General features: G+C 44.4%; 1 protein-coding gene across 2 annotated transcripts in view; it reads left to right on the top strand.

Annotated features, from left to right (window-relative positions):
* thada (THADA armadillo repeat containing) overlaps positions 1-17323 on the top strand; it is a 335484-nt gene that overhangs the window by 31128 nt on the left and 287033 nt on the right. For both annotated transcript variants that reach the window (XM_078404988.1, XM_078404989.1), the window contains exons 14-18: positions 1523-1646; positions 2329-2480; positions 6777-7017; positions 15183-15318; positions 16578-16714. In XM_078404988.1, the coding sequence (XP_078261114.1) occupies positions 1523-1646; positions 2329-2480; positions 6777-7017; positions 15183-15318; positions 16578-16714 (790 nt within the window). The remainder of the gene's footprint in view (positions 1-1522; positions 1647-2328; positions 2481-6776; positions 7018-15182; positions 15319-16577; positions 16715-17323) is intronic.

Genomic DNA, 17323 nt, shown 5'->3' with positions numbered 1-17323 from the left:
CAGGCGAGGGGGGGACAGGGAGCCACTCACTTGGCCCCTTGCCGCCAGCGCTGCAGCCAAAGGGAGCTGTGGACCCAAAGCCTCTCCTGCATTGGTCTAGCACCCCTCCCCCATGACCCACTCCATCCCCCTCAACCCTCCTTATCCCTCCCTCCACACCCCCCTCACCCACTCCATCCCCCTCAACCCCCCTTATCCCTCCCTCCTCCCCCTCAACTCCCCTTAAAACTAGCACCCTCCCCTCCCCCACTCCCCTCCCCCACTCCCCACCCCCACTCCCACCCCCTCTACCCCCCTTTCCCCACTCCCCTCCCCCGCCCCCATTCCCCCCTACCCCACTCACCCACTCCATCCCCCTCAACCCCGCTTATCCCTCCCTCCTCCCCCACTCAACCCCCCTTAAAACTAGCACCCCCCACTATCCATTAACCATTCCTCAGCCCATCTTCAAAGCCGATCATGATCCTGCTGCAATTTTTGACATCTGCAATCTTACTAGTCATGCCTCATTTGTTCTCATCCAAATCATTGATGTAGATGACAAACAGCAATGAACCCAGCACTGAACTCTGAGGCACAGCACTCCACTTTGAAAAACAACCTCCCACCATCACCCTCTGCTTCCTTTCGTCAAGCCAATTTTCTATCCCTTCAAACTAATTGTGGGGGGGAGAGAAAGAATGCTGGGAGAGAGGCGAGGAGTAATAATAAAATATCATCTGATAGTCTGGAAAATCCACTTGTCCGGTGTCACCAATGTCCCAAATGTGCTGCATTAGCAGAGTTTTACTTAAACTAATTTAAGCCTTGAATTTGATAATTCATCTTTCGACAGGTGATAAGCATCACAATGATAAAAGTCTGAAGAAGGGTCTCGACCCGAAGTCAACCATTCCTTCTCACCAGAGATGCTGCCTGTCCCACTGAGTTACTCCAGCTTTTTGTGTCTATCTTCGGATAATGAAGATGAGTACGGTTGCAAAAGTAGTTCATCGTCACCGATGAACTGCTGTATATAGTTGATAATCCCTTTAACTGGCACTGATGGGGCCTCCTTCATGCCACATATTGTCTCATTCTGGAATCCTCAGAGCACTTGTGATACCTTAAAAATGTTTGTTCCTTTGTTTTGCAGTAGAAATAAAGAATATTGTCAAACTGCCACGATCACAACAAGGCTGACTGAGATTTGAAATGTGGTAGACACAAAATGCTGGAGTAACTCAGCGGGTCAGGCAGCATCTCGGGAAAGAAGGAATGGGTGACGTTTCGGGTCGAGACCCTTCTTCAGACTGATGTCAGGGGAGGGGGCGGGACAAAGATAGAATGTAGTAGGAGACAGGAAGACGAGTGAGAGAACTGGAGAGGGGATGGAGAGGGAAAGCAAGGATTACCTGAAGTTGGGGAAGTCAATGTTCATACTGCTGGGGTGTAAACTATATGATGTGGGATCAGTTGAGTTTTCATGCGAAGATGATGTGGGATCAGTTGAGTTTTCATGCAAAGACTTTTTGTATTTCAGGATTTTTTTACATGGATGTGTGAACGATTATTCCAAGCTCTGTTTCCAGGTGCTTCCTACCCGAGCAAATTCATTGTCTTGAGTCTCTTGGGAATAATTGCTGAACTTTCCGACAATGCGGAGGGTAAGTTTTTTTTGTTGCCACTCACTTATCTTTCTCTCCTTGTTTTGCCCATAAGAACTGCCTTCATTTATCATGGTGAATTCACACTCATCTTTCTCTCCTTGTTTTGCCCATAAGAACTGCCTTCATTTATCATGGTGAATTCACACTCATCTTTCTCTCCTTGTTTTGACAGCTCCCTTCGTTTATTGTGGTGCATTTCCACTAAACTGCAAGCCACCGTGTTTCTTTTATTTTATGTGTTCACGTATTGTACGCAATTCTTTCCTTTCTGGTGATGCTCCTCTTAATTTCGAAATAATGTTCAACACACATCTTGCCAAGTGAAATCCACCTACACCTATTTGTCCTCGCGAACCAGTGCTCTACCGCAAAAACCTTTGGTGTCGCAAGTCATTGAATGTTTAACCATCCCTGCATAATTCGGACATGATTTTGATGAATGTGTTTTATCACCTCTGAAGATCCCGTTACACATACTATACGAAGAAATCTATTAATATGTGACATTAAAATCTAGACTAATAGTATTGTAATTCTGTTTTGATCCCTGAATAGTGAGGTGCATTAAGTGTACAATGTGCAACAAATTATCGATGCAAAACAGCAGTTGTATTTTTAAAATAAACCTTGCAGGTGGGTTTTAATAACTGCAGTTTATTCCATACTGCTTTTTTTACAGGTCTGATTTACAGAGTGATACAAATATCTGATGCCTTGCAGCCTGCCTATGCTGATGCTTTGTTAGGATGTTTGAATAGCACCTTCGAGGAAGTTAAATTATTAGCCTATGATCTTATGAGGAAACTTCCAGCTACGCTTTTTGGACTGCAGGTAGTAAACGTAAAGAAAAGCTTTGGTCGTTCTTGCTATATATATATTGATGTATTTATATATGTTTGTGTATATACGTATATAATATACACCAATGAGCCAAAACATTACGACCACTGACAGGTGAAGTGAATAACATTGATTATCTTGTTACAATGGCACCTGTCAAAGGGTGGGATATATTAGGCAGCAAGTGAACTGTCATTTCTTGAAGTTGATGTGTTGGATGCAGGAGAAATGGGCAGAAGTAAAGACCTGAGCGACTTTGACAAAAGCCAAATTGTTATGGCCAGACGACTGGGTCAGAGCAGCTCTGAAATGGCAAGGCTTGTGGGGTGCTCTTGGTCAGCAGTGGTGAGTACCTACTGACAGTGGTCCGAGGAGGGACAAACTGCAAACCGGCGACAGGGTGTTGGGCGCCCAAGGCTCATCGATGCGCGAGGTGCAACGAAGGCTGTCCTGTTTGTTCTGAACTGACAGAAGGTCGACCGTGGCACAAGTCACAGAACATTTTAATGGTGGTCATGGGAGGAATGTGTCACAATACACAGTGCATCGCACCCTGCTGCGTATGGGGCTGCTTAGCCGCAGACTGGTCAGTGCCCATGATAACCCCTGTCCACTGTCGAACGCCTATATTGGGCACGCGAGCGTCGGAACTGGAACTGGACATGTGGATGACCGTGTATGTGTGCGCCATTTACCTGGGGAAGTGATGGCACCAGGATGCACAGTGGGAAGACGACAAGCCGGTGGAGGGAGTGTGATGGTCTGGGCAATGTTCTACTGGGAAACCCTGGGTCCGGCCATTCATGTAGATGTCAATTTGACCTGTGTCACCTACCTAAATATCATTGCAGACCAGGTACACCCCTTCATGGCAATGGTATTCCCTGATGGCAGTGGCCTCTTTCAGCAGGCTAATGCGCCCTGCCACACTGCACACATTGTTCGGGAATGGTTTGAGGAACATGATGAAGTGTTCACGGTGTTGCCCTGGCCTCCAAATTCTGCAGATCTCAATCTGATTGAGCATCTGTGGGATGTGCTGGATCGACAAGTCTGATCCACGGCGGCTCCACCTCGCAACTTACAGGACATGAAGGATCTGCTGCTAATGTTTTGGTGCCAGATACCACAGGTTTCTTTTTGTTTCTTTTTGTTTGGTGTTGGTTTATGATTGTGTGTGTTATTGCTTATTTTTATTGCTCTTATTGTTGGACTGTGGGTAATCTTTCATTTCACTGCACATTTATGTGTATGTGACAAATAAACTTGACTATTGGACTATTGAAGGACACCTTCAGAGGTCTTGCAGAGTCCATGCCTCGTGGGTCGGCGTGTTTTGGCAGCACATGGAGGACCAACCGTGTATTAGGCAGGTGGTCGTAATGTTTTGGCTCATCAATGTATATCTGGCCTAGGTCAAGTGTGGCTTTATTTCTTGTAACCTGTCTTCTCAAAGTCTCATCAATCACACTTGAATGTTGCAATGTACGTCATGGAAAGTGAACTGATAACATTGCGGTGAGACAGCAGGACGCAAAACAAATTATCTTAACAGAATTGGAAAAGGGAAATGACTGAGAATTTGTTTTTTAATTTTATTTTCTACATTGCTAACTTTCTTGGTAGGTCCTGAAAAAAAGATGGAAGGAAAGATTCAATTGAGAAACAACATAGAAAAGAAAATTAAGAACAAAACATTTTCTCAAGATGTCTTGAAATAATTCACAACTTGAATGAGAATATGTTCATTAACAATGTTTAAGAGTACTTGCATTGTTTGGTAATAGTTTTCTGGATAATTGGTTTCCAAATTAAATATCTCCATGTAAATCACAATGCAACAGGGCCAGCACAGTGGTTCAGCCAACAACAGAGTTGCTGCTTTACAGCGCCAGAGACTTGGGTTCGATCCTGACCACGAGTGCTGTCTGAACATTGAATGAATGAATATATATATTATTTTTTTTAATGGCCGAGTATGTATACATACAAGAAATTTGCCTTGGTGCTTTGCTCGCGAAAGGATAAAAACACGATATACAGCAGACAATTTAAAAATAAAACATCATAATTTAAACATGTGAAAATAAAGTACCAGAGTAGAAAGAGGCTACAGAATTTTGGCTATTGAATAGAGCTACTGCTCGTGGAAAAAAGCTGTTTTTTATGTCTGGCTGTGGCTGCTTTGACAGTCCCGAGTCGCCTCCCAGAGCAAAGTACTTCAAAGAGTTCGCGGCCAGGGTGAGAAGGGTCAGAGATGATCTTGCCCGCTCTCTTCCTGGTCCTTGCAGTGTACAGTTCGTCAATGGGGGGAAGGCTGCAGCCAACAAATTTCTTGACTGATCGAACGATGCGCTGCAGCCTCCGGATGTCATGCTTGGTGGCTGAGCCAAACTAGACCCGATGGAAAAGGTGAGGACAGACTTTATGATGGTAGTGTAAAACTGGACCATAATTGCCTGTGGCAGGTTGTGTTTCCTCAGCTGCCGCTGGAAGTACATCCTCTGTTGGGCCTTTTTGACTGTGGGGTCGATGGTGACCTCCCATTTAAGGTCCCTGGAGATGATGGTTCTGAGGAACTTAAATGACTCCACAGTTGTGACTGCAGTGTGGTCATTAAGACTAGTAATCCTTGGCTTGTCTGCACAGACCAATCCTTGGTCAAACCTTTGGAATGTGGGAGGAAACCGAAGCACCTAGGGAAAACCCACACGATCGCAGGAAGAACATATAAACTCCCTCGGGAGTTTGTACGTACTTCCTGTGATCGTGTGGGTTTTCCCCAGGTGCTGCGGTTTCCCCCACATTCCAAAGGTTTGTAGGTTAATTGGCTTTGGTAAAATTGTTGATTGTCCGTAATGTATAGGATAGTGATAGTGTATGGGATTATCGCTGGTCAGTGTCAACTGAGTGGGATGAAGGGCCAGTTTCCACACAGTATGTCTAAAGTCTAAAGCAGATCAGCCAGAAACTTACTGATGAATGGCTTATGAGATGTGTCTTATTATCTAACAGTTGCGGGTCAATTTACACATGTATCATTGTTTTTAACAAAATCTGGCGTATTTCACTTCACTGACTTGTAACAAATAGCCTGCAGTTGATCTCAGTAGTTTTTTTGCTGGGTTATCCACTTCCTTTGAATTCAACATGTACAACTGATATTACTGCAACATTGCAAATCCTGGCAACGTGACCCATCGATGAACTGTTATTTAACTCCTGACCTAGGTTATTAGCATTATTAATCTAGGGAAATTCCAGGGACTCTTACTTCTGATATACTTCTGATCTCAGTGTGTAGGAAGGATCTGCAGATGCTGGTTTACACCAAAGATAGACACAAAATGCTGGAGTAACTCAGCGGGTCAAACAGCATCTCTGGAGAAAAGGAATAGGAACCAGTCTGAAGAACGGTCCTGACCCAAAACCTACCTATTCCTTTTCTGCAGAGGTACTGTCCAACCCACTGGATTATTTCAGCATTTTGCCTGTATCTTCTGATCTCAGTGTTGGTTCTCATATCGTTGGTTCTTGGATCTTGTGTGCAAACATTAGTGCCACAAATGTTTAATTTAGATGCTTATTTGATTATCCTGTCTGAAACATTCATAGTCAACAAGATATACACTGATCAGCCAAAACATTATGACCTGATGAGCCAAAACATTATGATCACCTGCCTTGTATGCTGTTAGTCCTCCGTGTGCAGCCCCATATGCAGCAGGGTGCGATGCACTGTGTGTTGTGACACATTCCTCCCGTGACCACCATTAAAATTTTCCGTGACTTGTGCCACAGTAGACCTTCTATCGGTTCGGCGAGATGGGATAGCCTTTGTTGCCCTCGCGCATCGATGAGCCTTGGGCGCCCAACATCCTGTCGCCGGTTTGTGGTTTGTCCCTCCTCGGACCACTATCGGTAGGTACTCACCACTGCTGACCGGGAGCACCCCACAAGCCTTGCCGTTTCAGAGATGCTCTGACCCAGTCGTCTGGCCATAACAATTTGGCCCTTGTCAAAGTCGCTCAGGTCTTTACTCCTGCCCATTTTTCCTGCATTCAACACATCAACTTCATGAACTGACTTGCTGCCTAATATATCCCACCCCTTGACAGGTGCCATTGTAACAAGATAATCAATATTATTCACTTCGCCTGTCAGTGGTCATAATGTTTTGGCTGATAGGTGTACATTGGTTACGATGTATTTTTAGGTGATTAATATGGTTTTGTCTTCTGGCTGGAGTAGTTAATTAAATGCAGCTCGTGTTCCTCCATCTTGCAGGAAGGTGAGAAATTGCGCACACTTTTGCAGGCAGCTCTGGACTTGTCGACCAGCACGAAACCTTATGATTGTGTTACTGCTTCCTACCTCTTTGCCCTACTGGTACAGCAGAAAGGTTTCCTGCTAGCTCTTCATGCTTGTTCTTCCAAACAACAAATGACTGGTGACCAGTGTGATGGCCTCAGCAAGGCTGATGGAAAGCAACCAGATAAGGAACTTGTAGAGACCAATGTTTTGGAAGGTCAGTGCTGATCTACAATTCAACTCATTGTTTCTGGTAAAATCCAGGCTTGATATTCTTCAATTTCTGCCTTTTGCATTGTGCAGATGACCAATGTTTATTGTTTTTGCTATCTTGTGACGCATTTCCTACACCGCTTAATAATTTGACTGCATATTTACAAGAATGGCTTAACATCTCCTTAAACTCTAGTGATAACACTAGTGGGTGCTCCTCAGTTGCCTGCTGATGGACAGTTATATTGAACATTGGGATTTGGGTACAGGGGCGTTATTATCTGCATATTATTATCATTTCCATGTTTCGTACAATCTGCGTCCACAAAATAACCTTGCGGCCTCCCACTTCTGAGGGGATTCAACAGTGTTAGTTAAGAGTGTTGTTGGGTGAAAATGTTAGGAAAGGGTGTCAATGGCAGATCTTGATTGTAATTATTAGAACTGTTGCACAATGTGGTCATGTGTTTTGCATGCTAATGTTAAATCTTAAGACTTGGAATGCAGATAGAGCAGGAAAAATATTTTGTGGGTGTCTGCAGAGCTTCAAACATCATACCCTGGGAACCATCCTGCTGCAGTGCCTTTACGGAATGATTCCATAATTTTTAGTAGGATGAAGGGGAGAGTCCTTGGGTGCAGTGCTTGTCCTGTCTCAAACTTTATAGTCATGAACCTAAACATCTTACAGAGACACCCAGTCTTCAGTGGCACCAAAGCTTCAGGGGTAGGACGGCCAGACTTTCATTTCTGATGATGCACATTTTTTATTTTTTAATCACCTTCCTTTCCAATTCTGTGACAGCCCACAGTGCTGTTGAAAGAAGTAACAAGCCTGTCCCTCCAGGAATTGCAACCCACCTTCAAAGCCAGACCATGAGGAAAAAGAAAGGCACATGGGCCTGCAATAGATCCGTGCCAAACAGTGCAGGTGCCTACTTCCTCTGGCAGCTTGGTTCGTGTACACATCACCATCTCCATGAAAAGGTTGCTCTTTAGGTCCTTCAATCTTTCCCTTCTCACCTTAAGCTTATGCCCTCTAGTTTTGGACTCCACTACCCTTGGACAAAGTCTGGCTATTCACCTTATTTGTGCACATTATTTTATAAACCTCCATAAGGTCACCCCTCATCCTCCTTTGCTCTAGGAAACAAAATGATTGCTCACTGGTGAGTATCTGTACTATTGTTGCAAATGCGTTTTATATCTGATTGATTGAATTGATCGAGCCTCATAAGAAGGGAGGAACAACACCTCATATTTTGCTTGGGCAGCTTGCACCCCAGCAGTATGAATATTGACATCCCTAACTTCAAGTAACCCTTGTTGTACCTCTCTGTCCATCCCTCCCCCTTCCTAGTTCTCCTACTACCAGTCTGACCCTGATTAAATGTTATCTCTCTATACTTCGTTGTAATCTTCTCCTAGCTAACAATGATGTATTCTACATTCTTCTTGATCTCCATCCCCTATGATGTGTCGTTTCCACACCTTACACTTCCTTATCTCTGTGTCACCCTCTCCCCTGACTGTCAGTCTGAAGATGGGTCTCAACCCGAATCGTCACCCATTCCTCCTGTCCAGAGATGCCGCCTGTCCCCCCTGAGTTACTCCACCATTTTGTGTCTATCTTTCATTGAATTGCTTGAAAGATTCAAGCTTGAATCCGGCTTTGCCATCCACCGGGTTCACACTGAACACTAGTTCCATGTTATCCCATTTTCCCATCCACTTCCTCCACACTAGCGACAATTTACAGAGGCTAATTAACCTACAAGCCCACGTCTTTAGAATGTGAGAGCAAACCAGAGCACCCGGTGGAAACCCGTGCTTCCGCAGGGAGAACATGCAAACTCCACACAGACAGCACCCGAGGTTAGAATCAAACTCTGGTCTCTGGCGCTGTGAAACAGCACCTCTACCATCCATGCCACTGTGAATCATACTCGTTCATATTGAGCTTTTATTCACGTGACACACCCTGTCACGTTACTATTTTGCTGTGTTTATGTATTTCTCACTTGGAGCAGTTATATTATCTTGACCAGACTGACATTAGAAAATAGACAATAGGTGCAGGAGTAGGCCATTCAGCCCTTCGAGCTAGCACCGCCATTCAATGCGATCATGGCTGATCACTCTCAATCAGTACCCCGTTCCTGCCTTCTCCCCATACCCCCTCACTCTGCTATCCTTAAGAGCTCTATCCAGCTCTCTCTTGAAAGCATCCAACGAACTGGCCTCCACTGCCTTCTGAGGCAGAGAATTCCACACCTTCACCACTCTCTGACTGAAAAAGTTCTTCCTCATCTCCGTTCTAAATGGCCTACCCCTTATTCTTAAACTGTGGCCCCTTGTTCTGGACTCCCCCAACATTGGGAACATGTTTCCTGCCTCTAATGTGTCCAATCCCCTAATTATCTTATATGTTTCAATAAGATCCCCTCTCATCCTTCTAAATTCCAGTGTATACAAGCCCAATCGCTCCAGCCTTTCAACATACGACAGTCCCGCCATTCCGGGAATTAACCTAGTGAACCTACGCTGCACGCCCACCATAGCAAGAATATCCTTCCTCAAATTTGGAGACCAAAACTGCACACAGTACTCCAGGTGCGGTCTCACCAGGGCCCGGTACAACTGTAGAAGGACCTCTTTGCTCCTATACTCAACTCTGCGCTAATGTTGATTAACTCTTGCTTCTGAAGTTACAGTCTGGAGCTCAATGGATGGCTTGTCATGGAGACAAGATCTATAAACGGTAACAAAAAACAGAACCCAGTGTACACTGCAAGTTATTATAATCGTTTGGGGAAAATGGTCATAATTGATCTTTGAAATGTTATAACTTTAGCGGCAGTGGCTGTTTGATTTGGTGAATGTTCCCCGTGAGGAATGGGGCTGCACAATTTTGGCAGCATTTGAATTATCTTCTTATAACCATATAACCATATAACAACTACAGCACGGAAACAGGCCCGTTCGGCCCTACCAGTCCACACCGACCACTCTCTCTGACCTAGTCTCATCTACCTGCTCTCAGACCATAACCCTCCAATCCCCTCTCATCCATATACCTATCCAATTTACTCTTAAATAATAAAATCGAGCCTGCCTCCACCACTTCCACCGGAAGCCCATTCCATACAGCCACCACCCTCTGAGTAAAGAAGTTACCCCTCATGTTACCCCTAAACTTTTGTCCCTCAATTCTGAAGTTATGTCCCCTTGTTGGAATCTTCCCCACTCTCAAGGGGAACTCTGTCCGTCCCTCTTAACATTTTAAAAACCTCTATCAAGTCCCCCCTCAACCTTCTACGCTCCAAAGAATAAAGACCCAACCTGTTCAACCTCTCTCTGTAGCTTAAGTGCTGAAACCCAGGCAACATTCTAGTAAATCTCCTCTGTACCCTCTCCATTTTGTCGACATCCTTCCTATAATTTGGCGACCAGAACTGCACACCATACTCCAGATTCGGCCTCACCAATGCCCTGTACAATTTTAACATTACATCCCAACTTCTATATTCGATGCTCTGATTTATAAAGGCAAGCATACCAAACGCCTTCTTCACCACCCTATCCACACGAGATTCCACCTTCAGGGAACAATGCACAGTTATTCCCAGATCCCTCTGTTCCACTGCATTCCTCAATTCCCTACCATTTACCCTGTACGTCCTATTTTGATTTGTCCTACCAAAATGCAGCACCTCACACTTATCAGCATTAAACTCCATCTGCCATCTTTCAGCCCACCCTTCCAAAAGGCCCAAGTCTCTGTAGACTTTGAAACTCTACTTCATTATTAACTACACCACCTATCTTAGTATCATCTGCATATTTACTAATCCAATTTGCCACACCATCATCCAGATCATTAATGTAAATGACAAACAACAGTGGACCCAACACAGATCCTTGGGGTACTCCACTAGACACTGGCCTCCAACCTGACATACAGTTGTCAACCATTACCCTCTGGTATCTCCCATTCAGCCATTGTTGAATCCATCTTGCAACCTCACTATTAATACCCAACAATTTAACCTTCTTAATCAACCTTCCATGTGGAACCTTGTCAAATGCCTTACTGAAGTCCATATAGACAACATCCACAGCCTTGCCCTTATCAATTTCCCTGGTAACCTCTTCAAAAAATTCAAGAAGATTAGTCAAACATGACCTTCGAGGCACAAATCCATGTTGACTGTTTCTAATCAGGCTTTGTTTATCCATATAATTATATATATTGTCCCTAAGTATCTTTTCCATTAATTTTCCCGCCACAGACGTCAAACTAACAGGTCTATAATTGCTAGGTTTACTTTTAGAACCTTTTTTAAACAAAGGCACAACATGCGCAATGCGCCAATCTTCCGGCACTATCCCCGTTTCTAATGACGTTTGAAATATTTCCGTCATAGCCCCTGCTATTTCTGCACTAACTTCCCTCAATGTCCTAGGGAATATCCTATCAGGACCTGGAGACTTATCCACTTTTATATTTTTCAAAAGTGTCCGTACCTCCTCTTCTTTAATCCTCATAAATTCCATCACTACTCTACTTGTTTCGCTTACCTCACATAATTCAATATCCTTCTCCTCGGTGAAAACCGAAGAAAAGAAATTGTTTAATATCTCCCCCATTTCTTCCGGCTCAGCACATAGCTGTCCACTCTGACTCTCTAATGGACCAATTTTATCCCTCGCTATCATTTTGCTATTGACATATCTGTAGAACCCCTTGGGGTTTACTTTTACATTACTTGCCAAAGCAACCTCATATCTTTTTTTCGCTTTTCTAATTTCCTTCTTAAGATTCCTTTTACATTCTTTATATTCCTCAAGAACCTCATTTACTCCCTGCCGCTTATATTTATTGTATATCTCCCTCTTTTTCCGAACCGTGTCCAATTTCCCTGGAAAACCACGGCTCTTTCAAATTATTATTCTTTCCTTTCCACCGAACAGGGACATAAAGACTCTGTACTCTCAAAATTTCACCTTTAAATATCCTCCATTTCTCTATTATATCCTTTTCATAAAACAAAATGTCCCATTTCACTCCTTTTAAATCCTTTCTCATCTCCTCAAAATTAGCCTTTCTCCAATCCAAAATCTCAACCCTTGGTCCAGATTTGACCTTCTCCATAATTATATTGAAACTAATGGCATTGTGATCACTAGACCCAAAGTGCTCCTCAACACATACCTCCGTCACCTGACCCGTCTCATTTCCTAACAGGAGGTCCAACACTGCCCCTTCTCTGGTAGGTACCAATAGACAATAGACAATAGACAATAGGTGCAGGAGTAGGCCATTCAGCCCTTCGAGCCAGCACCGCCATTCAATGCGATCATGGCTGATCACTCTCAATCAGTACCCCGTTCCTGCCTTCTCCCCATACCCCCTCACTCCGCTATCCTTAAGAGCTCTATCCAGCTCTCTCTTGAAAGCATCCAACGAACTGGCCTCCACTGCCTTCTGAGGCAGAGAATTCCACACCTTCACCACTCTCTGACTGAAAAAGTTCTTCCTCATCTCCGTTCTAAATGGCCTACCCCTTATTCTTAAACTGTGGCCCCTTGTTCTGGACTCCCCCAACATTGGGAACATGTTATCTGCCTCTAATGTGTCCAATCCCCTAATTATCTTATATGTTTCAATAAGATCCCCCCTCATCCTTCTAAATTCCAGTGTATACAAGCCCAATCGCTCCAGCCTTTCAACATACGACAGTCCCGCCATTCCGGGAATTAACCTAGTGAACCTACGCTGCACGCCCTCCATAGCAAGAATATCCTTCCTCAAATTTGGAGACCAAAACTGCACACAGTACTCCAGGTGCGGTCTCACCAGGGCCCGGTACAACTGTGGAAGGACCTCTTTGCTCCTATACTCAACTCCTCTTGTTACGAAGGCCAACATTCCATTGGCTTTCTTCACTGCCTGCTGTACCTGCATGCTTCCTTTCATTGACTGATGCACTAGGACACCCAGATCTCGTTGAACTCCCCCTCCTCCTAACTGCCTCTACGTATTGCTGCAAAAAACTATCCTGCACACATTTTACAAACTCCAAACCATCCAGCCCTTTAACAGAATGTGATTCCCAGTCTATGTACGGAAAATTGAAATCACCCACAATCACTACTCTGTGCTTACTACTAATATCTGCTATCTCCTTACATATTTGCTCTTCCAATTCTCGTTCCCTATTTGGCGGTCTATAATACACCCTTATAAGTGTTGCTAAACCTTTCTCATTTCTGAGTTCCACCCAAACAGCCTCCCTAATCGAGTCTTCTAGTCTGTCCTGCCAAAGCACTGCTGTGATATCCTCCCTGACAAGCAATGCAACACCCCCACCTCTTGCCCCTCCGATTCTATCACATCTGAAACAATGAAATCCTGGAATATTTAATTGCCAATCGCAACCCTCCTGCAACCATGTTTCACTGATCGCCACAACATCATACTTCCAGATGTCAATCCAGGCTCTAAGCTCATCCACCTTTCTTACAATGCTCCTGGCATTAAAATATACACATTTAAGGGACCCATCATTTCTTATTCTCAGTTTATTTATTTTCACTTCTTTCTCTCCTACATATTGGGTCTGAGTGTTTCCCTTTTCTGCCTCCTGCCTCACACTGCCTATTAGCTATCTGTGTTTGAGTCCCTCCCCCCAACCGTACTAGTTTAAAGTCTCCGCAATTACCTTAGCAAATCTCCCCGCCAGGATATTGGTACCCCTCAGGTTCAGATGCAACCCGCCCTTTTTGTACAGGTCATACTTCCCCCAGAAGAGGTCCCAATGATCCAGAAACTTGAATCCCTGCTCCCTGCATCAGTCCCTCAGCCACGTATTTATCCTCCACCTCACTCCATTCCTATTCTCACTATCGCGTGGCACAGGCAGTAAGCCTGAGATTATCGCTTTGGAAGTCCTTTTTTTAAACTCTCTTCCTAGCCCCCTAAATTCTCCTTTCAGGACCTCTTCCCTTATCCTACCTATATTGTTGGTACCTATATGTACCACGACCTCTGGATCCTCTCCCTCCCCTTTCAGGATATCCTGGACACGCTCAGACACATCCCGGACACCGGCACCAGGGAGGCAAACCACCATCCGGGTCTCCCGACTGCGTCCACAGAATCGCCTATCTGACCCCCTCACTATAGAGTCCCCTATCACTATCGCTCTCTTCTTCCTTTCCCTACCCTTCTGAGCAACAGGGCTGGACTCCGTGCCAGAGGCCCGGGCGCCGTCGCTGCCCCCAGGTAGGCTGTACTCCCCAACAACACCTAAACAGGAGTATTTATTGCCAAGGGGTACATCAACTGGGGTACTCTCTAGTCCCTGCCTCTGCTCCTTGCCCCCCCTAACCGTGACCCACTTGTCTACCTCCCGTGGTCTTGGAGTGACCACCTCTCTATAACTCCTTTCTATAACCTCCTCACTCTCCCTGACCAGACGGAGGTCATCAATCTGCCGCTCCAGGTTCCTAATACGGTCCCTTAGGAGCCCCATCTCGTCGCACCTGGCGCAGATGTGGATGTCTGGAAGACTATCAGACTCCCAGATTCCCCACATCCGACACCCAGAACAATAAACTGCCCTGGCACTCATACTCCCCAAACAAAGCCCCGTGCTCGGTTTCTAAACCTACCGCCCGGCCGCTGCTCCAACCGCTCCAACCGCCCACCCAAAAGAACTGAGTGATCTCCTGGGAGAGGCGAAAAACCGGATAAAAAAACCCAGGCCAATTTGGGAAAAGAAATACGGGAAATTCCTCTCCGACCCCAAGCTAGGCGATCGAAACTTGTCCGGGAGATCACACAGATCTTACTCCTTACTAACTCCACACAATACTTCCCAAGCAACACAGCTTGGTGCTGCTGCTGCTACTTAATCATTTAAAGCAAAATCTTACATCGTATATCAGTGCTAAAGTTCTGCAATGTACAGAAGTATTTCAGAAATGCAAGAACAGAATCATGAAAAGAGTTTTGGGAAAACTGAATCCATTGTGGATCAACCAAATGTACAGAAACATTCAACCACTTGTGTGCAGAATGGAAATGACTTTTGAATTAGTATAATGAGTTATTTATTATTTTTTTTAAATTTAATCTGCGTTTAATTTTCTTTAACTTTCCAGTTATTAAGTACCTGGTGAACTGTTTGTCAGATGAGATCAGACAGGCTGCAAAATCTCTGGTGCACGCGGCAGCCTCTAACCCCTTATATGGAAGAGTTCATTGCATCATTGGAACTCTGCAGCAACTCTCTCTGAAGTAGGTCATCTTGTTTATGAGTACCTGCTGGGTTGCCACATTCTATTTCCAAATATATATATTTAAAAAATCTTACATCAGATTTATGTCCTTTGGTAACTGCTGACGTTTTCAAAATCTGTTGAGCGATGATAACTTTTTAAAACTGCGGGTGGTGGTGTGATAGCATTTATAATGTACCATGAACTACAGTCCTGCACTATACAGCCTCGTTAGGATGTCCTAATTATATACCACTGAGAGGCAAATCAAAAGAAATAGGTATAATCAACCAAGTATATTCTTTCCTGCCTTTTCCTTGCTCTCCCACTGTCCACATCAAATTTTAAAAAACGCAACTGAAAGTGTTCAACTTTCTTCAATAAATGGTTATGAATAAAATTGTGTGACCTCTGACTTGCTGCTTCACACATTAGAAGTGCGGCACGGTGGCGCAGCGGTAGAGTTGCTGCCTTACAGCGAATGCAGCGCCGGAGACTCAGGTTCGATCCTGACTACGGGCGCCGCCTGTACGGAGTTTGTACGTTCTCCCTGTGACCTGCGTGGGTTTTCTCCGAGATCTTCGGTTTCCTCCCACACTCCAAAGACGTACAGGTATGTAGGTTATTTGGCTGGGCAAATGTAAAAATTGTCCCTAGTGGTTGTAGGATAGTGTTAGCGGGGATCGCTGGGCGGCGCGGACCCGGTGGGCCGAAGGGCCTGTTTCTGCGCTGTATCTCTAAATCTAAAAAAAAAAATCTAAAGATTCGCTACTTCAGTGGAACTGTTATGTTGACTTGATTTTTGTCACTGGTCATACTGAGCTAAATCTATTACTTGTGTGCCAAGTGTGGGGAATTTACAACATCCCTATTTTTTCCCCAAGTTGAGCCAAATATTAACTTGGTCACCCTTTGTGACCATTAAAGGCAAGGCAGGCAGGCACATTTGATATAGCTGTATTCTTACATTGATGTCATGTGGTAGGTGGCGTCTGGTCCTTCAGTTGTACCAAACCCAATCAACAGTCGTAGAGAGGAATGCTACCAGTACATTATATAACTACTTGTCATTTATATGATACATGTGCTTTTTGTAATTTACTTTAAAGTGTGAGCTGTAGAGAGCTCAAGTTAATATTTGGACTTGCTTATGTGAACATGTACCAACACTATTAGCTGACTGAACTCTTAAATGCTCACAAACCACTAATGGCTTGATTGTTTATGAAAGGCAGCTATTCTGTAAACAGTAATAGTGCATTTCAATTTTTTTTCCAGGTCCATCACAAAAATAGCAGAATGGCAGCAGATTGTAGAAAGGCTGATTTCAATGGCCTTCCATCTGTCATCAGTGGTATCTCCTATTTGTCAGAGCTCCTCACCAGAAGGGCTAATTCCAATGGACGCAGATCTCGGTAAGCTATTGCAGTTAATAAAGGAAGAAGCTCAGAGCAACATTAACATAGAATCTGCTAGTCAGTGGCAAACCATCAGTACTTACAGCTGCCCTTGTAAACCTTGCCCACAAAGATATAGTGAATTTTTGCTGTTCCCAGTGTAGATTTAGTCAGGTGTCAGGAAACCTTTTGCATCTAGTTGCAGTGATGCCATTGACCAGCAAAATACAAATAATTTACAAGGACAGTAAACTGAGCTAATGTGTTTTTGTCAGACAAATAAAGACTACATTAGACTTTAGAGATACAGCGCAGACATAGGCCCTCCAGCTCACGGAGTCCCCTCGAGTTAATTATCACCCCAGACACTAATACTATCCTGCACACGAGGGACAATTTACAATATTGCCAAAGTCAATTGACCTACAAACCTGTATGTCTTTGGACTATGGGAGGAAACTGCAGCACAAGTTGACAAGTTATAGCAGTAGAATTAGGCCATTCGGTCCATCGAGTCTCATCCTCCATACAATCATGGCTGATCTCTGCCTCCTAATCCTATTTTTCTGCCTTCTCCCCATAACCCATGACACCCGTTCTAATCAAGAATTTCTCTACCTCTGCCTT

Source organism: Rhinoraja longicauda, chromosome 9, assembly GCF_053455715.1.
Source record: "Rhinoraja longicauda isolate Sanriku21f chromosome 9, sRhiLon1.1, whole genome shotgun sequence".
Lineage (NCBI taxonomy): Eukaryota > Metazoa > Chordata > Chondrichthyes > Rajiformes > Arhynchobatidae > Rhinoraja > Rhinoraja longicauda.
This window is presented reverse-complemented; position numbering and strand designations above follow the sequence as displayed.